This window comes from Neopelma chrysocephalum, unplaced genomic scaffold (genome assembly GCF_003984885.1).
Source record: "Neopelma chrysocephalum unplaced genomic scaffold, ASM398488v2 Primary Assembly neopelma1_200, whole genome shotgun sequence".
Taxonomy (NCBI): domain Eukaryota; kingdom Metazoa; phylum Chordata; class Aves; order Passeriformes; family Pipridae; genus Neopelma; species Neopelma chrysocephalum.
Genome location: NW_020897862.1, coordinates 1,659,083 through 1,677,729, shown reverse-complemented (window position 1 = coordinate 1,677,729; position 18,647 = coordinate 1,659,083). Strand labels below are relative to the sequence as shown.

Sequence of the window (18,647 nt, the reverse complement as noted above, 5' to 3'; positions counted from 1 at the left end):
TGGGGACACAGCCCAGCCCTGCTGCTCCGGGTGACTCTTCTGAGACTCGTGGCTGGATTAAGGTTAGAGATACTCTGCAAGGAAAGGCATGTTACTGATTTGAGTGATACTGATAATAAATCGATGCTTTAGGATAGTGTTGAGCAAGTTGTGCTGCTTCCAATCGAATTTGAAAGGCCTTCATCTGCATTCAGGCAGCTTTCACTGCTCTGATCAGTCATTACAGCTGAAAACGCTGCCAGCATCCAAGAGAGGTGCACTGTGTCTGCTGCCTAGGGGGCAACCGTACTTCCAAAATGTGTGTGGGGCGGCCCCGATGGCAGAGATAAGCATCAGGGTCTGCACAGCAAAGGCTGCTCTGCAAACCGAGCCAGGCACCGCAGCAGGACGAGGAGAAAACGCTCCTTCGTGCCCGAGCTGCCGCCAGAAGAAGAAACAAGGTGCAGAGCTCAGACACAGACCCACAAACGCAGCATCCAGGGCGGTCCCTTTACAGCTCCCGCGCATCTCTCTCGGCACGGAGGGAGCCCCGCGGGCTCTGCCTGCAGCCCGAGTGCCCTCTGCTGTCCCCAGCCCGCGCTGCTGCCCTGCCTGCCCGGCTGAGCCCGGCTGAGCCCGGCCCTCCTGATCCTGGGACATCCCCTCCGCACTCACCCACCGGCACCGCGTGTGTCTGGTTCTGGGTGTCCCTGACCCTTTGCTGTGCCCGCAGGCTGCTGTGTCAGGAGCTCGGCTCTCTCGGGCTGTCCTTGTGCTTTCCAGTTTCTGTGAGGCTGAACTCACTGTTCCCCCTGTAATTCCAAAGGGGCTCCCAGGCAGGAAAGCACCTTTAAGTCCTTCTTTCCCTACTAGGTAAGGAGACCGAGGGCAGGGCAGTCGCTGCCCAAGGACGTCGGGAGGAGCCATCTGGATGGAAGGAGAAGCAGGGATCAGGTCAGCTCAGTGCCAGGGCTGCTCACACGTGCACTCTTTTGCCCCCCGAGGTGTCTGTGTGGTGCGGGACAGCAGTGGAGGAGGTGAGGGAGTGGCTGTGCCTGAGCTGCAGCGGGAGGTGTGTGCCCCAGGGAACGCTTGTTCACCAGCCCAGCGCTTTCCAGTTCTTGAGGGGAGTTCTGCTCTTGACAGGCAAGGATAAGCCCTTGGTTTTCCGTCCCATTTGTGACCCTACTCAGCTGCAGCTTTAGGCTGAATGTCTCTGCTGCAGGAGTGACTGATGCTCTGCTGTCCTGTCTTTCAGGAAGTGCCATTCCCAGCCTCTACAAGCTGTTTGATTTAGAGGGAATCAAGCTCCTAAACCATCCTCCCTTTTACAACTGGCTAAAACAGCTGGGCTGCAAGCAACAGGGAACTGTGAGATAGATTATTTTTATTTTCTCCCCCATCTCTCCCATCCCATCTTGAATTGCCTGGTGGGGGAGAAAACTCCTCCATCTGTCCACAGCCCCCCAGGTGGGCAATAATAGATGCTTCATATAGAAAAATTCAATTAGACTTGACAAGAGATATATGATAGTACTTCCTTGCCAGGGCCCCATCTTGCTCTGTTCTGTTCCTCTGCAAGAAACTTGCTATAGAAGCTGTTGAGAATAAAAAACCCAAAAGCAACCACTTTTTAAGTATTTTTGACCGTATTATAATGACATTTATAGCCAGGACCAGCTGTGGTGGGCTGTGTAGAAAAGAAAAATTACAGTGGCATCTCATACAACTGCAGCCACCAAGGTGCAGGTGTGGCCACCCAGGGCTGGTAAGAGCAGGACAGGGCTGTGTGTTGTGCTCTGCTAGGGCTTCTCTTGGTGCCTCTGAGTATTGGAGCAGCCAAGGTAAGAGCTGTGGTGTCTTGGCCAAGAGCAAAGTGTCTTAAACTCTCCAGTTCTCTTCATCCAGCTGGTCCATTCCAATGTGGGGTGTTTGGAGGACAGTTCCATTCTGTGTCTGGTGTAGCTCAGCAGTGCTGGGGTGCACTGTGGGTTTGATGTGCAAAGGGAACAGGAGCCCTTTCTGCAGCTCTTGTAGCTGGAACCAGGACTGGGAGGGGACCCTTTTGTCTGGTTCCAGTTTGGTTGGTTTTTTGTTTGGTTGGTTTTTTTCTACAACATGAATGCTCCAGCAGCACTCAGTTTTTGTGTTTTAAAGCTCAGATTTCTAAATACTCCGAATCTGGGGGTTGAGAATATCTGTTATAAATTACTTGGAGTCAGAGATTTTTCTGTCTGTACAGCATATGTCTGCATTGGTCATTAGTGTTCCCAAAAGCTGCTGTGCAGTGTCACACAGCTGCCTGCTGGTGTTGGCACAGCAGAAAGCAGAAAGAACTGGCATTGAAGCTGTAACAGAGCCCTGCAGTGGCTGGGAGATTTAATACATCCAAGCCCTTTTGTCACAGTTGCACTGACTTTCTGTAATCCCATGAAATTGTATCATCTCAATTTCCATGAAGTCTGGAACATGTGAGAGCCCATTACCCATCTCTGACAGGTGAATGGACAGTTTGGAATTGGATGTACGTGCACAATGCAGATCTCAGTGTGTTCACACTTCTGGTATTTGATCAAAATTCAAAAGGCGTTTGGAACAAAATATTTATAATGTGAGCAGGATTTTTTTTTTCCCCATGTGCCCAGACACTCACTTGCTTTGGGATTCTGACTGATGTGGCTGAATGCAAGGGGTAATGGCTCCCTTGAGGTCAGCAGTGACTTTGGGGAGCAGCACTGGGGGGCAGAGGTGGCTGTTCTCTGCAGGGAGGCTGCAGGCACCAAGTGCCTTGGAAAGCACCTCTCTGAGGGAGTGGGAAGGTCAGGACAGCTTTGCAAGATGCTCCTGACAGCCAACATGAACAGCATGAGGAGGGTAAGCCCCCAGGCAGCTGTTCATAGTAACAGAGCTGCTGGAGAGGCTTTGTGTGTTTAGTGGCTCAGCCTAGATAAGCCCAAAGTGGGGACCACGGCCCTACCCTCTAAGTACAAGGGCCACAACATCCGAAGGCTTAATCTTGAGGCTTATCCTGACTCTGAGATGGTGGATTAGGAAAGGTTCAGTTTAACAATTGCATCAAGATGTGGAATATTGATCCCCTCGCTGCACTGATTCCTTAGGGACAGATGGAGGGCTTGTTTCTTCTCTGGGGCAGAAAGTTGGCAGCGAGTTGAAGATTAACCAGTCAGCTGCACTAAAGGCTGTGGTGAATAAAGCAGCAGTTGTGTGACCGTGTGTGCAGGGGGGATGCAGGGGAAAGAGGTAAATTGTGAACTGGTTCTGGTGCCTCCTGGGTCAGAGCTAAGGCTGAGCTCACAGCAGAGCCAGTGACAGTTCACCTGGAGGGTGTCTGGCAGGACTGGGCTTTGTAGGAGCCCTCCTGGGCCTCCTCTGTGCCTTGCATGAATTCTCACTGTGCTTTAAGTTCACTTCTGCTTTGCTGTTGCACTGCAGACCTGCTGCACATGGAGCATTTCTAAAGGGTCCAGGCTGATTGGTTGGGGAACAGAGCAGTTCCTCTTCCAGGGACACTCGTGGTACCACGCAAGGTACAATGACTCCTGTTTTTGGGTAGGACTGGCTGACGTGGCTCCACATAACTAAACAGAGAACACAGACACCCAGCACACAAGGGAAGATCCACACACAGCTGTGTCACTTTATTAGGTTTGCCTGGGCTCTGGCACAGCGTGGCCATGGTTTGGGAGCCCTGTGTGCCCGGGGCACCCAGGGGCAGCCCTGCAGGAGCCCAGGGAAGCAGCGTGCACAGTGCCCAGGGGAAGCTCTCCTTTGGCTGCAGGCAGGAGCAGTCACTGCTCAGGTAAAGGGGCACTTGGATGCAAAGTGGCAGCCCAGGGAGGGAAGACAGACAGAGACACAAAAATACAAGTGCCTTCTCTAGGCAACAGCAGCTCTGTTAGGGGATGCTCTTCTGACGGGGATAACTACAGGGACAGGCTTGGCTCAGGAGAGCTTAGGGGTCTGTTCAGGATGGGGATTCACAGCCCTGAGTGATATCAAGAGGCACAAGTGGGAGAGTGAAGTGCTGTCTTGTCAGTGAACACATGGAGGAGGCAAACTCCATCTCTTCTTGCAGAGATGGAGTGAGGCAAAACAGCTTTGTGTGTGCAGGGTATCTCCTCCCTGCAGAGTCAGACTGGGTGACCAAACACTTGCACGAAACATGCAGAGGCCAGGGAGGGGCACATTAGTTTGTTTTCATTTGTTTCTGGACCCCACTCCCAATTTTTCCTAACCCGTTTCCCTAAGTTGTTGTCATCTCTCTCTCTCTCCCAGCAATTACTCTCAGTTGTCATCTGTCTGAGGGAGCCAAATGAAGCCCCAGGGTTGGACACCAGACAGGTTTCTGTTCCCAACGCTTGCCTTGATAAATGGATACTGGGAACAGTTTAAGGGAAAAGGATCCAATCCCTCTTGTTTTGCATTATCACTAAAAATTAAACTAATAGCACTTGGCAGCCAAGCTAGAGCCCCTCTGTGGTAAGCAATGACATCTATTGTTTATAAATGGGAGAAGCCCAGGTTCTCACTGCAGGCCATGGAAGCAGTTGCTGACAGAGCTGTGACAGGGCTCTGGGTTTCCCTGGTACATTCTCAGGCAGAAGGTCTATGTTTTTCTTTCCTACTTTCTTCCACTCTTTACCTTCCAGAAAATATGCCTTAAGTACCCCTCTAAGTCAAGGAGTGCCCAAGTCTGGGAGCAGGCAGGAGGGGTGTCTGGCTTGGGGTTAATGGCTCAGGAGAGAAGGTCTGCAGGACTTTTAGGTCATCTCCCGTCTGATGGAGAACATCAGTGCAAGTGGTGAGGCTGAGCCTTGTGGTGCAACCTCAGATCCATCCCCACTCCTGAGGAAGGCTGGGCGCTGGCTCCCGGCGTCTTGCAGGCGCGATCCTACGCAGAAGGGCCCGATGCTCTACAGCCAGAAGCAGCACCATGCAGAGACCATCCAGAGGCCATGGGATGCCCTGAGGGAAGTCAGCTCCAGCATGCAGGCCCCAGCTGAGCGTGGCTACGGCTCCACTGTCACGCTGCTGCTGGTGACACGGGCACCGTACCAGCCCTTCCAGAACAGCGTGTCCTGGCCGCCGTGCTCAAAGCGCACAAAGCGCACCCCGGGCCCGTACTTGGAAAAGGTGTGGGAGATCTTTGGGACAAGAGACAAAAGGGTTGTTGGTAAGCGTCAAACCACCATGAACCTACAGTGCACAGAGCCTTCAGCCCCACAGCCCCAGTCACACCTGCCAGGCTGGGTAACAGCGGGGACATTTACAGTAGAAGGAGCTTTGATCCCATTATTTTTTTCAGAACCTCTCCCACTTGGACATCTCCTTCACTTTACACCTGCAGTGGTAACTCAGCAAGTTTCCAAGTTTCCTGGGAGGTAGCCTCCCAGTATAATCCCTTTGTTTAATCACAGGCTGATGGCTCCAGAGAACACATGACAGAGCCTTCTCCTCCTCCAGGAGAACTTTCCTGCTTCCCTCTGCTTCAAAATATTCCCGATTCATGCCGGTTGGGTGTCACCTGCTGAGCCCACGGCTGCAACTCACCTCAGTCCAGCTGCCATCGTTGTCCTGTGGGATGGTAACAGTCTCACTTTTGTACTCAGCCAGCACATCCTCGTTCTCCGAGAGCAGCCTCACGCAGAGCTCGTAGAGGCAGCCGGCGTCGCGGCGTCCCGCGTACCTGCAGGGACACCCCGCTGCTGGCACCGCCTGGGAGCTCTGCACAGAGCCAGAACACGGGCTCTGCACTCCCACCAAGTCACTGGGGCCTTGCTTTGAGGTGGAAATGGTTCTTGCCCCAGCCCAGCACCTCCCCTCATTCACAACAGGAACTGGGGCTGTGGAGTTCACGTGCACCAACACTTTGAAGCTCGTGGGAGCTGCCTGTGAGCCCTGTTCCACTTCCAGGGCATCCTGGCAGCTGAGGTTTTAAGGCCCAGTATATATGAGGTTCGTGCCTTCCCTGCCCTTCTTTTTCTTTCTTTGCTCTCTGCCTGCCTTCTGAGGCATCCTCACTACTTACCAGTCTCTTACCACAATTTTAGGCTGGGTTGTGTCCATCAGCTCTTCCCAGTAGCCCTCAGCCCTAAGGTCAATGACCTGAGCCTTTCGACACCATCTGAAAGACAAGATGTTATTGGTATCACAGTCTCTCCTGGGACTGGGGGAACCAAAAATGTTCCCTTCCCTAAATAAGAGAAGAAAGCAGCCTTACTCATAAGATGTAACAAAGTATTTATGGACTTCTTCACTAGGGAATTCTTTTCCAAAGTCCCCTGGGAGCTCTTCAATTTTCCAGCCATCACCTCCATTCTCTACCTCTCCCCAGTGCTCCAAGTCTTCTGCAAATGGCAGAGAAGAGACTTGGATGAGTCTTAGTTTCTGTGGGCCTGGGGAACCTGACCATCTCCCACTGGAACCTTCTTTTGGCTTGAGAAGGCTCAGTGTTAGACACAGCACTAATATTGTATGTAGACTATGGATATGTTAGTAGAGGTCAGGCAAAAACCTTTAGTCTGGCTGAGCTTAGTATTACCAAACTTTAACATTCCCCAGCAAAATGGCTGTGTGGTTGTAGGTTTGTCTAAGGAAGTACTCCAGGGAAAGGATTTAGGTATTCTGAACAGTGTATCAGCACTTCCAGTGGTCACAAGACAGAAACAACCTGGGGAGAGATGCTGATTGCTTTATTTCTGTTTTCTAAATCGCTAAGTGGTATTTTCAGAAGCAGTAAAGCCTTAAACATAGGACTTTTCTGGTCTTAGCCAGAGGGAGCCTGGATGTTGGAAAAGCTTGCAGAAAGTCAAATGGAGAAGCTGTGTTGATATTGCTTTGGTCTGTGATGTGTGAAATTGTTGCTGCTTGGGTTGTGAGGCTTGTTTACTGCTGCTTATTGCTACTGCAGCTCTGGGAAGTGAAGCTCATGGATCCAGAATAATGGCACGTGGGGCATGTGGGCTGTGTGGGGAGGGGAAAACATGATTTGCTGCTCCAAGGAAAGAAGCCTGAAGAGCTGGTGAGCTGAGGGCAGACAGGCCCCTGAGCAGGGAAAGGTTTCCTCTCTCCTGTCATGGTTTGCCAAAAGCAATACAGAAACAGATGCCACGACCATTACGGCACTGGACGGGTTCTGCAAAGGACATTTTTGTCTCTCAAACTTGATTTGGATCCCTGCAGGGGTTATATAAACCTAATGTGGAGTAAAGCCCTTTGCAAAGACTGATTATCAAAGGCCTTCGTGCCCATTAAATGATTTGGCTGCGTGCAATGAGTGGTTTGACTCTTGGGCAAAGAGGAAATTCTGCAACCTGACAGCAGCTAAGATCTATTTTCAAAGAGAGGAAATGCCCAATTCTCTGTAACTGGTTATCTCTCTGAAATCTTGGGGCATGTTGTGCTTGTCTCTTACCTTCACCACATGGGTTCTTGATGAGGTTCCTCCTTTTCTTACTCAGGAAGTAGAAGTTTTGCCAGTTCTCTGCATCCTCCTCTGACTCTGCCCCAGTGAGCCCTTCCTGCTGGCACTTCAGGATCCACAGTGCAGCTCCATCGACCAGGTTCTTCCACTGGCAGCAGACCAGGCGACACACGAGCACCAGCTCCACTGCAGGTATGGCAGCCAGGATTCGGATCAGGACTGCTTCAGGGAGGGACTCCATCCCTGGGCTCAGCAGTGTCAGACACTGAGGCAGTAGGAAAAAAGGGAAAGTGTGTTATTTGAAGGCTTGATTTTGGGGCCATAGATTTCTCCCTGAGCTCACGGCCTCCTGACACCCATTAATATGCTGAAGCAGATGAATATTTTATGTCATAAGTGAAAGCCCTGAGTTAAATCCCCCCATAAAATGGAAGTACTTGACATCTGCAACTGTGGGCAGCTTGTTTGTTCCCCAGACTGGCAGCAGTCCTTCCAGAATCTCTGCTGCTGCAAAAATCAGCTTCTTAGTAATTATTTCCTCTGCAGAGGGAGGCAGAGGGTATGTTTGTTCTGCCTTCAGGAACATCCCTGATAACAAATGCTGCAGAGCAGTACCCAAATATCAGCAGTGAGCATCTTGCCAGCCACCCTTGCAGTGGTTCATTCTATGTCTGATAGGCTTTCCCTCAGGGGGCTGGCACTTAATCCCCTTGGTCATGAGCTCGTATAAAGTACAGGTCTGAGCATAGCTGAAAATAACTCAGTTGATATTCTCTAATATTCCATTTTCTATGGCCTCATAACCTGAGCCATTAAGTCAGAAGTGTGTGCTAATTCTGGCCTCCAAACAGCTCTCTGCTGCCCTGAGGTCCAGGTGCTGCAGGACTAAGGAAAGATGATTGTGCAGTTTCAGAGCCCCTGTCACCAGTGATGGATGCACTGTGACACTGCTGTTGTGTCAGCTGAGTCCTGGGGCTGGGAAGCTGCTAAGACTGCAGTGAACTGCATGGATGCAGCCAAACTCCTTGGGAACGAGTCATTAAGCCTGGGAGAGCACCAGGAATAGAGGGGAAATATCCTGACATGTGACTTGAAGAAATACAGCAGTGCCAAACCTGGCAAGGGAGGGAAGAAATAAAGAGTCACTTCTGTAACAGCATCCTAAATCTAGATGTTCAGGTGCAGAGCATCGTGTGTTCTCTATCTGCACTGCAGCCAGCATGGACAAACTGTCATTTAAAATTCCCTGGCTTTTCTGGGGATAGCATCAGTGATTTCCCATTCCCCTCCGCTTCCAACCCTCCACCGCAGTCCTGAAGGCTAAAATGTAATTTAAAAAAAAACAAAACAACAAACCAGAAACATGAGCAGTCATGCTGGTTTGATCTCTTACAGGAATTTCAGAGGCCCCGCCTGCTGATGGAGCACCGCCGCTCTCCTCGTTAGCGAGGATCCCCCGCGCTCGGCAGAGGGACGGAGGTACCTTCCCTTTCCAACCGCAGTTCACAGCATCCCCCCGGGACCGGTCCGCATCCTCCCCAGGACCGGTCCGCATCCCCTCCGGGACCGGTCCGCATCCTCCCCCGGGACCGGTCCGCATCCTCCCCCTGACCGATCCGCATCCTCCCCCGGGACCGGTCCGCATCCTCCCCCTGACCGGTCCGCATCCCGGCATCGCGGGCAGCGCTCACCCCGTGCCGTGTCTCCGTCTGTCCCCGGAGACAGCCCGGGACACCCGCAGGGGCTCGGGGGGACACCGAGCGCTCTTACCTGGGCGGGAGCGCCGGGGCCGGGCTGGGCTGTCCCGACACAAGGCTGCGGGCTCGGGGAGGGCGGTCCGGGCTGCTCTGATAAAGCCCGGCGGCCCCGCCCGCGCTCCTCCCTCCCCCGCCCCGCGGAAGGGCCGCGCCCGCACATCCGGGGCCGGAGGGCGCAGGTCGGTACCGGAGCGGGGCCGGGGCCTCGGCCCGCTGGGCTGCCCATGGCTCTGCCCCTGCCTTAGGCAGAGCCTGTGTTTGCCCCGGGGCTGCGGTTCCCCCCCGCCCTCAGCCATGACAAGCATCGGCGACCTCCCCGAGGACGTGCTGGTGCAGCTGCTGTCGCTGCTGCCCGCCCGGGACCTGCTCCGCAGCTGCCGCCTGGTGTGCGCGCAGTGGCGGTACGTGGTGGACCTCAACACCCTCTGGAAGAGAAAGTGCCAGCGCGACGGGTTTTATCGGCAGAGCCTGGACAGGAACGTCTCTGACTGGAGGGTCTTCTATATGCTCTGCCACTTGAAGAAAAACTTAATCAAAAACCCCTGCGCTGAAGGTTGGTTTCGTTATTTTAGCAGTTAAGAGTTTCCGAGAAGTCGAGAGTGAGTCAGTATATCCTGCATGACTCAACTGCTCGTGCTGCAGGACTGTCCAACTGCTGGTGGAGCTCTGCTGGGTCAGATCCAGCTCAACAGCAGCAGTAGAACTGCTGTGGGTAGATGGGTGTGTATTTACCAGTGCTTTGTGGTTGCAACCAGAAAAATCTGGAGTTGCAAGGCCCCAGCACTGCAAACGGTGACAATTAATTTGCACAGCAAGTACAAGGTGGTAATGAAACCATCGGGTATTGGCAGTAAAAGTTTGGGCAGCTGGAGAACTTTGTGTTATCAAAGACTTGACTAATAGGACTACAGTAATTCTACTTTATTGCTGCTGATGAGTTTGTGATGTGGTCAGATGGTTTGTGTCAGCTCCCTTGCTGACAGCCACATGAAAAGCAACCTAATGACAGGAGTCACTTCCAGGTTGTAGGAAAAATACAGTGGATCTGAAAACTCCACGTAGCTTAACAGAATTCTCCTGTAGCTGACTCTTTAATGAAAGCAGAGCTCCTGCTGGTAGCTGAAGTGAGGTCCTAACCCTCATCTTGGACACCTGTGTTTGTAGAGGAATTCAAGCACTGGAGAATTGACGAAAACGGTGGAGATGAATGGATAATTGAGGATCTGCCTGGAGCTCATGGAAATTTGATGCCAGACCCCACAGTACACAAATACTTTGTCACTTCATTTGGGTAAGAATGGGATTGCAGTAATCTGGAGCTGGGAAACCTCCTTCCCCCTGTGTGTCTGCCCAGGCACCACAGTTAGAAGGCTTGAGGCAGGTCACTGAACCTTAGCCCAGCTGTGGGAAAAGGAAGGAGCTTAATTAAGCCTTTATGCCAGTTAGTCTAAAGACACAGGGTACTGCTGAGAGAATTGGTCACAGTATATGCCAAGTTTCTCTGTCTCTACCAGGAACCTCCTGTAATTTTTATAGTTAAAATAATCCACGTGGATTTTATAGTTACAATAATTCTCCTCTCCCAGAGTTGATGGGCAAAGGTTAAGGCTCTGGCAAACATAATCAGCTGCACTTACCTGACAGGGCTCTGGAACCTCCAGGAGTGGTAGGTGTGTCATGCAGAGCGTCAGCAGAGGAGGATTAGCTGCTTTTACATGCACTAGGCAGTGGTTTCCTGTTCCAGTACACAAGTGCAGGGACCCCTCTTAATCCAGCTATTCCTTTTATTTGGGGGTGAAGCTAATTCAGTTCATTTCCTTATCCAGTTCTGGCTACGGAAAAGGCAGGCCTTAGCCAGGTCAGGTCTGTGGGCCTTCAAGGTCTGGGCAGGCAGTAAATCTGTCAGGGAAAGGACACTGACAGTGAGAGGGAAGAGATGTGTTTTGAGGAACTGTGAGTATTTCTAATGCTGTTTCAGGCTATGCCTCAAGTCTCAGCTCATTACTCTGAAGAATGAAGGATACCAGGATCAGCTGATGGATGAGATACGGCCTGAAATTGTAGTCAAGGACTGGTAAGAGGATACACTGAAAACTAGAATTTCTGGTATTGGCCTAGAATTAAGCTAGGCCTGTGGAGCTTTTCATGCTATAAAATCAGTTCTTTATCCTTTGGGAGTTGTAGCTCTCGAGTAAAGCATAAGCTACATCTCAGCTTATTAAAGGGGTGCGAGGAGGTGGCAATCCTGGGAAGGGATAGCTGGAACTTGTAGAACTTCTCCATAGCTATGGAGTGTGCAGACAGGGATCTTCTTGGAGACTGTTTTTGAACCCCAGGGGGAAGTGAAGGCTGTACATACAGCCCTGCTCCCTGGCTCCTCTGCCTCCCCAGGTATGCTGCCAGGTCCGACTGTGGGTGCCACTACGAGCTGAGGGTGCGGCTGCTCTCGGCTGATCACATCGTCCTGGACGAGTTCGAACCTGAGCACATCATCATCGAGCAGTGGAATGATGCCAAGTGGAGAGAGGTGAGCAGCAACCCCGGGGGCAGGAGCTTTATATCAGTTTTGTGGCACATGAGTCTTGCCAGTCTCACTTGGCCAAAAGTCCCAGTGGACCTTTCTCTGCTCTCCAGCCTCCTCTATACAGCAGGTGAGTCAGTCCTTGCTGGTGATGATGCCAAAGAAGCAGTGGTGCCCTGATCAAGTCAAGTTCCTTTTTAGGTGCCCAGGATTTTCTAGATAATATCCCCTGGGCTTCTGGGTATTCAGTCTTTTTAATTGTTTCTGGGTTTCACCTAAGTTTTTGTCTAAATAACTAAGTCACAAGAGCAGATTGCTGTTTTTTCGGATCAAAAACCTTTGTTTCAAAACTACTGTGCAAGGATGGCCAAGTATTGCAGACTTAACTTTTCTTAAACTGTTAAAGGTGTATAACTGGTTTGATTTGCTGCAACGACCACATAAGTAACATCCACATTAGATGTTACTTATGTGACAAATGCACCTAAGAATTGAGCTTAATGTTAGTTTGACTCAAAGAACATTTCAGGGCACAAGGCTGAGTGAGAGGCTTTTTCTGCCCCATCCTCCAAAAAAGGAGTATGGTGCACTTTCAGTGAAAGGTATCTTGGTCTCAGGAAAAGCTCAAAGACTCACAGACTGTAGTTGTCTGAGGTTCAGGTCCCTGCTGGTCTAGTTAAGCAAATTAAGAGGAATTCTCTTATTTCTCTCCAGATTTCCCACACATTCCGGAATTACCCAGCAGGAGTTCGCCACATCTTGTTCCAGCACGGAGGGCAGGACACCCAGTTCTGGGCAGGATGGTATGGGGTCCGTGTGACAAACAGCAGCATCACCATTGGGCCCCACACGTTATGAAGGCACAATAAATGGTTTGCTTTACCTCAGGACTGTAACCAGGTGGCCTCAGGTGCACTTTTTGTCTGTACTCCCTGGGTGAGCGTCCTTTGTCTTGCAAACACAAGCAGCTTGTTTTCCTTGTTCACAGCAGAGCTTGTTTTGTATTGAACTGTGTAACCCAATATAAAATGTTAAAGCAACGCCCAGCCTCAATCTACAGTGTTCTTGTACTTGTTACCTGGAGGAAGCAGGAGGTGCTGGGCAGGCTCTTGTACCAAACTCCACCTTGGTAATGCCACCTTTGGGTGAGAGGTCTCCCATGGAAAGGGGAGAGACCAAGGTTGTACAGCCTTTCATAGGAACTGACAGAGTCCACATACGTGCCAGAAAAGTGGTGAAAGCTCCACAGAAAAAGTACTTCCTCACTTAAGAAGGGGGGCTGGTTTGAACAGGACTCAGCCCAGTTCAAATGGGGTAAAACTTCATATTTATTGAAGACTACTTGGGACAGTCACAGTGGACAGACACTACATAAGGCCTCACTCCCCCTTAGCACGAGTCCATTGCTCTTGTAGAACAGCTCCTTGCTGTCCATCCCTGCCCCTGTGCAAGGGAGCTGCCCCATCAGGTGAGAACTGGATTGGTACAAAGCACTGACTCCCCAGGGACGCACTGTAACAACACCTGTACTCACTCACACGAGTCAACATGGGAACAGGCTCTGGCTCCACATTCCAAGTCAGTTCTATATACAGTGGTAAGAGCACTTGAAATAAAGAGGCAGCAGCTGCTCTACATTCACCAGAAGGCTGGCTGAAGAGATGGTTCTCAAGGTATGGTTTGTGACAGATCTTACTCCACTGGAAGATCACATGAGGCTCGAAGGCAAGGAAGAGTTGAAATCAGGTGCCTTTGTGGGCTCGCTCCTCTACATAGAGCTGCATCTGGAGGAGAGAAACCAGCATCAGTCCTGTTTGGTGTACAGGCAGGTGAAAGGGGAAAAGCCTACAACAGGCTGAATAGGAAAGGTTTGTACTTTCCCCCATAACCAGGGGGTTATTTTATTATGAGGAGTCTTGCCCTGCTTTTATTACTGGCACAGACACCTGCAAGGCTAAGCCACTGCTCAGCAGTAGTAAAGTTGTCACCCCACAGCAAACTGCAGAGCTGGTGTGAGAGCAGACACAGCTCAGAACTACAGCAGGTTCAGCCACCTCTTGGTCAGATCTGCTCACCTTTAAGATGTCAGATGTCATGGTTTTCAGGGGGATAAGCCGGGGGTCGTGCATGTGCACGTCCTGCTCGTCAGCGAGGATCCACGGGAAGTCCTGGGGGCAGGAACACAAGGTGTGTTACTGGCAGAGCCTGGCAGGGCTGCAAGGTGAGCTCTTCCTCAGTGTTAAGTGAATCAGAGAGTGAATGGCTGAGGAAGGAACAGGTCACTCAAACCTTCCACAACAGCAAAACTTAACACTTGCACACTTGGCCCTGAGACTCAGCATAACTGTCTTCAGTTACAGCATCAAACTATGATGTCAACCCTCTGCTTACTGCAAAGGGGACACCTCACTTCTTTAAAAGATACACTCTCAGCTGTCACGAGCTACCATGTTCTTCTGTCCCTTATACCAGCATTTAACTGCAACTCCTGAATGCCTGGGGCACAGATTTCCATCCTGCCTTGGAAGTTTAAAGCTTGGCCTACTACACTGTCAGTTTCCATTACAAAACAGTACAGAGCCATTGAGATAATTTTATACTTCACTAGCTTTATTTATTGTGCCTTAGGACACAACTTGGCTCAGGACAAGTTTTCCTGTATCTGTGCAAGGATTCTTAAAAAAAAAAAATAATCTTGCTTTAGAAAGTGATCTGTACACACTTTCAAACTTATTTGTGCCCCCAAACCTACTAGTTACTTGAATCTTAGTCTGCCTTGCTCCTTGTGCAGAATCAGCCATCCACACAGTGGATGGGGGATGAGACCTGCTTTTTATTGATTAAATTCAACTACCTGTTCTACATGTCTGAGCACTTTTAAGTGACTGAGCAGGCACTGGGCAGTGAGTGTTGTTACAATCTGTTCCAGGGTCTGAAGCAGCCGTTGTCTGCAGTTGTGGCTGAGTGTGGTGGATGTGCTCCCAACCTCACCAGCACAAACCATTTTAACCCACTTCAAGAACAGCTCTGAAGTGCATCACGTGACACTAAGTGCATGTTCAAAACATCTGTCAGCCTTAATCTCATAGAGAACAAAACTCTGCTCTGCCCAGCCTTTGCTCTGCAGCTTCTCACACACAGTCAGGTGCCCAAAGGTGTCACTCACCTTTATCACCTGGATCTTTTCCATGTTCCGTGTGGCAGCCTCCCGTGTGTGAACCAGAACTGTGAAGGTGCAACCTGAGAGAGAAATGGCAGGTTCCAGCTCGGGGCACAGCTCCCAGGGGATGGGCCAAGCCAAGCAAAGCCAGGCATGAGGCTGTTTGGATCCGAGGGACGTTTACCTGGGGGGTTGTTGTCCAGCACAGCGTCGCACACGCTGATTTTCAGGATGAAGGCACGGAGTAACTGCTCCACGTGGGACAGCAGGGACTCAGAACTGTGGAGGACAGAGCAGTTGTTACTGGCACGCAGCAAAGGCCTGGAGCTGCTCCCAGAACAGCCCTTGGAGGCAGGTGTTGGATGCCATGGGCAAGCAGGAGGGGAAACCTCACCTAATGGAAAGCAGAGGCGGCTGGGTGATCTCGAAGACAAATCTCTCCACCGGGTGGTGCTCTTTATCCAGGATTACAACCACAACTTTCTCCACATCATTCTGCAAGAACAAAGATTAGAAAAATCCCTTCCTTAAAACAAGCTGTGTGCTGCCCCCAGTGTGCTTTGATATAGTGGGAGTGCACTCCCACTGTATTTGTTGGGGTTCACAGCACAAGCAGTTATCCAAAGCCTGAGCTCAGATTATCCTTAGCAATCAGAAAAATTGCTTTTGTAAAGCCACTTCTTGCTAGATTTTAAACTGACAGCTTGTGGCTAAGGCTGAGAGAGATGGGTGTGCTAAATTGTGTGTTTCTCTAGATCCTGTTTTGGAACAAAGGAGGAGATGCAGCCATCTCACTGCATCCCTCAGGGATGGACACTGAGGGAGGTAAGAAACACTCAGACCATTGGCCAAACAGAGCAGCTTTGTACAACTGATCTAATTCTGTTTTCTGAATATGCATTAAGATTGTCTGTGAAGATCAAGGAATACAAAACCTGCCAGCAGCCTCCTGGAATGTTTCACAGGTCACACCTTTCTCTTACAAAAGCATTCAAACTGTTCTGCCAGGACAGGTGCTTAAACTGGGATGGATTCAAAAGCAGAATGTTAAAGTGCAGGATGATGTAACTGGAAATACACACATATGTCCTCAGGTACAAGTAGGAGATGCAGCAAGGCCTTAACTGCCAGAAAAGGTTACAGGTGTTGCATTTAGTTTTGTTAGGAACTTTATCAGCTCATATAGTGTATATGGTAAATTAGTAAATAAAGGTTGCAATTAAGAGAGTATTTATGTTCTCTTACTTTCTATCAGAGCCACTTGCAGTACTTTGGTCCCTGACTTGCTCTCACCTTCTCCAGCAGTGGCTTTACACAATGCAGCGTGTCCTGGATGTACTGGTTCAGCTCTGGGTGGCAGGACATCTGTAGCAAACACAGGGAACAGTCAGAGCTGTGTCTGATGTGAAGCAGGGCAATGCTAAAAGGGGAGATTTAAACAGAAGCACCAGTGTGTACAAGGCACTCCAGTCACACTTCAAATACTGGTGAAAAATGCTGAGTTGCCCATTCAAACCAGCAATTCTTTCAGGGAAGGGTTAATCAACCCACACAGGTGTTGTCTATGAGGAATATACAGCCACAACAGTATATGGGGAATAGCATATTCCAACCATCCCTATTTCCTAGGAAACATGCTGTCCTGTTACCTCACTGCACAGAGCTGGGGAAGGCTTCTACTACTGCTGTCCATGACCTGCTTGTTCCATGAGCACTGCTGTATCCTCAGCTACAGGGCTGCTCTCCCTTATGACAGGAACTAATTTCCCTTCAAAAATGAGTTTGCACATTAAAACAATCACTTCCAGAGTACAAGTTTTTGTTCTAGTGACTGTTGACTGATCCTTGCTATTTTGCTTGTCCATGTGGCTGTCAGCTTCAGGGAAAATCTCCTACCTGGACAGGTACATTGTATTTTTTCCTCTTCTGAAAGATCCCAATGGGGTAAACTTCTCTGACGTACAAGATGAGGTGAACAGCCACTTCCAGGAACTCTGAAAGAACATCTGCAACAACTGAAAAACAGAAGTAAAGAATGCTGAAGGGGGGAGGGGGAAGGGGGGGGAAAGCAGAGCAATACCATAGACTCAGAGGAATTTTTTTAAAGGTATATTTTTTTTTGTACATAAATTTCGCCTGCATCCCCTTAGCTGCAGGAAGTTTAGGGACAGACCAACCCTCCAACAACTCTTAGTGGCAAGGAGAAGGCTCACAGGGGCATCAGCTGCAGTTCAGCACAACACGTTACCTTGCCCAAAGTTCAGGTCCTGCCGTGTGAGAGTTGTCATCTTCCCCAGGCCCTGGAAATAACCACAAAAGGAATGTTTATCCTTTGGCTGCTGTATTATGAACACAGTCAGCCCATGGAATCATCCACCTCTCCCATGCCCCTGCTGGCCCACAGACAGAGGTGTGAGCACCCTCTGCAACCACAGCCCTCAAGGATCACCAGCAGTGCACAAACCACAGTGTTCTGGCTCACACCTCCAACTGAGAGATCACCCATAATTTATTTCCTGCTTTTTTTCCACTCTCTCTCTCCCTTTTTGGGACACAGGTAAGTTCAGACCAATACTTTTTAGTAGCACAAGAAACACTGGTTTTTTAAAGCTTCCTATTCCTTTCCTTTTCTAGCCCTTTAGGCTCATCTCATCCACCCCCTACCGCAGGCAGGGACACTTTCCACTAGAGAGGTTGCTCCAAGCCCTGCCCCACCTCCTTGGACACTTGCAGGGATAGGGGATATCACGTAACTCTAATTCATCACGTCCAACCTCCCCGCGTCTATTCCGCGGGCTCCCAGGACAGCTGGCCCTGGCCCCAGCCGTGCCCTGCCCGCGGCTCGGCTCCCAGGGCAGGACCCTGCCCGCTGGGGTGTCTGTGATCCCGGGCAGGGGGGCTGGACCCCCGGGGCGCCCCGGCCCCGCTCCGCGCACGGCACCGCCTTTCCCCGGCATTCCCGGGCCCCGGACGGGGGCCCCGCATCGGCACGACCCCCCCGACTCGGTGTCCCCCCCAACCCCACTGTCCCCACGGTGTCCGTATGCCCAGTGTCCCCCCACCGCCCCCCGCGGGCTCCCCCCGGCCCCTGCTGGCCCTGTCCCACCTGTCACCCCCGTTCCCCCCTGGTCACCCCCGGTCGGTATCGGCCCCGCTGTTCCCCTCCCGTCCCCGCTGTCCCCCCGATCCCCGCTGTCCCCCCGCTGCGTACCGGCCCCTCTATCCCCCCAGTCTCCCCTGTCCGTACCGGCCCCTCTATCCCCCCAGTCTCCCCTGTCCGTACCGGTCCCTCCGCCCGTTTCTCTCCCGCCCAGCGCGGAGGGGGCGGGGGCGGCGCGCGCGGGTGACGTCACGCGCTTGTGCCGAGCGCCCCCCAGCGGGCGGGAGGAGCGGGCGCGGGGCCGGCGCTGCCCCCCGAGGCCCCCGCGGGTCCCGGAGCCCCCCGTTCGACCCCGCGGCTCCCCCGGCACGGCGGGGCCGGGGCGGGGGGGGACGCTGCGCCCCCGCTGGGTCGCTAACCCGCTCCGCGGCCGTAACGCCGGGGAGCCCCTATGGGGAGCGGGGGCGCGGAGCCCGCCCCGCCGCGCAGGTGAGCGGGGCCCGCCCGCCGCGCCCCCCTCGCCCCCCCGGCCCCGGGGCTGCCCCGCCTTTGTCTCCGTCCTTTGTCTGCCCCGTCCGTGCCCGGGGCAGGCACCGCTGCTGCCACCAGCACCCTGCGCTCCCGCACCTCCTCCTCCTCGGCGCTGGGCACCCCCGCGCCCTGCATCCCCTACAGCCCCCCCTGCA

General features: G+C 51.8%; 3 protein-coding genes and 1 long non-coding RNA gene across 10 annotated transcripts in view; 2 read left to right on the top strand and 2 right to left on the bottom strand.

Annotated features, from left to right (window-relative positions):
• Positions 1–7,529, top strand: part of LOC113977143 — a 53,611-nt gene extending 46,082 nt beyond the window's left edge. Inside the window, exon 3 of the long non-coding RNA XR_003537265.1 lies at positions 7,461–7,529. This is a non-coding gene — a long non-coding RNA (uncharacterized LOC113977143). The remainder of the gene's footprint in view (positions 1–7,460) is intronic.
• FBXO2 (F-box protein 2) lies at positions 3,613–9,249 on the bottom strand. The gene is made up of 6 exons (XM_027702995.1): positions 9,194–9,249; positions 7,415–7,688; positions 6,221–6,347; positions 6,029–6,124; positions 5,551–5,686; positions 3,613–5,144 (listed from the first exon to the last, which is right to left on the bottom strand). Exons 2-6 carry the CDS (start codon positions 7,662–7,664, stop codon positions 5,010–5,012), a joined length of 744 nt encoding a protein of 247 aa, XP_027558796.1. The 5' UTR covers positions 7,665–7,688; positions 9,194–9,249; the 3' UTR covers positions 3,613–5,009.
• A 119-nt stretch (positions 9,250–9,368) lies between these two features.
• On the top strand, positions 9,369–12,597 carry FBXO6 (F-box protein 6). The gene is made up of 5 exons (XM_027702994.1): positions 9,369–9,733; positions 10,345–10,471; positions 11,159–11,254; positions 11,572–11,707; positions 12,416–12,597. The coding sequence occupies exons 1-5, from the start codon at positions 9,475–9,477 to the stop codon at positions 12,557–12,559; spliced, it is 762 nt and encodes a 253-aa protein (XP_027558795.1). The 5' UTR covers positions 9,369–9,474; the 3' UTR covers positions 12,560–12,597.
• A 387-nt stretch (positions 12,598–12,984) lies between these two features.
• The window catches only part of MAD2L2 (mitotic arrest deficient 2 like 2), a 5,935-nt gene continuing 272 nt past the window's right edge, over positions 12,985–18,647 (bottom strand). For 3 of the 7 annotated variants that reach the window (XM_027703003.1, XM_027703001.1, XM_027702997.1), the window contains exons 2-9: positions 17,110–17,161; positions 16,758–16,876; positions 16,155–16,226; positions 15,256–15,356; positions 15,046–15,140; positions 14,868–14,941; positions 13,777–13,869; positions 12,985–13,485 (exon numbers count right to left, since the gene is read on the bottom strand). In XM_027703003.1, coding sequence (XP_027558804.1) covers positions 13,444–13,485; positions 13,777–13,869; positions 14,868–14,941; positions 15,046–15,140; positions 15,256–15,356; positions 16,155–16,226; positions 16,758–16,876; positions 17,110–17,149 — 636 coding nt within the window. In that variant the 5' untranslated portion in view covers positions 17,150–17,161 and the 3' untranslated portion in view covers positions 12,985–13,443. Of the gene's footprint in view, positions 13,486–13,776; positions 13,870–14,867; positions 14,942–15,045; positions 15,141–15,255; positions 15,357–16,154; positions 16,227–16,757; positions 16,877–17,109; positions 17,163–18,027; positions 18,048–18,108; positions 18,183–18,647 lie in introns of those variants that run through there. The other 4 variants (XM_027702998.1, XM_027703002.1, XM_027703000.1 and 1 more) reach the window with 4 other exon arrangements.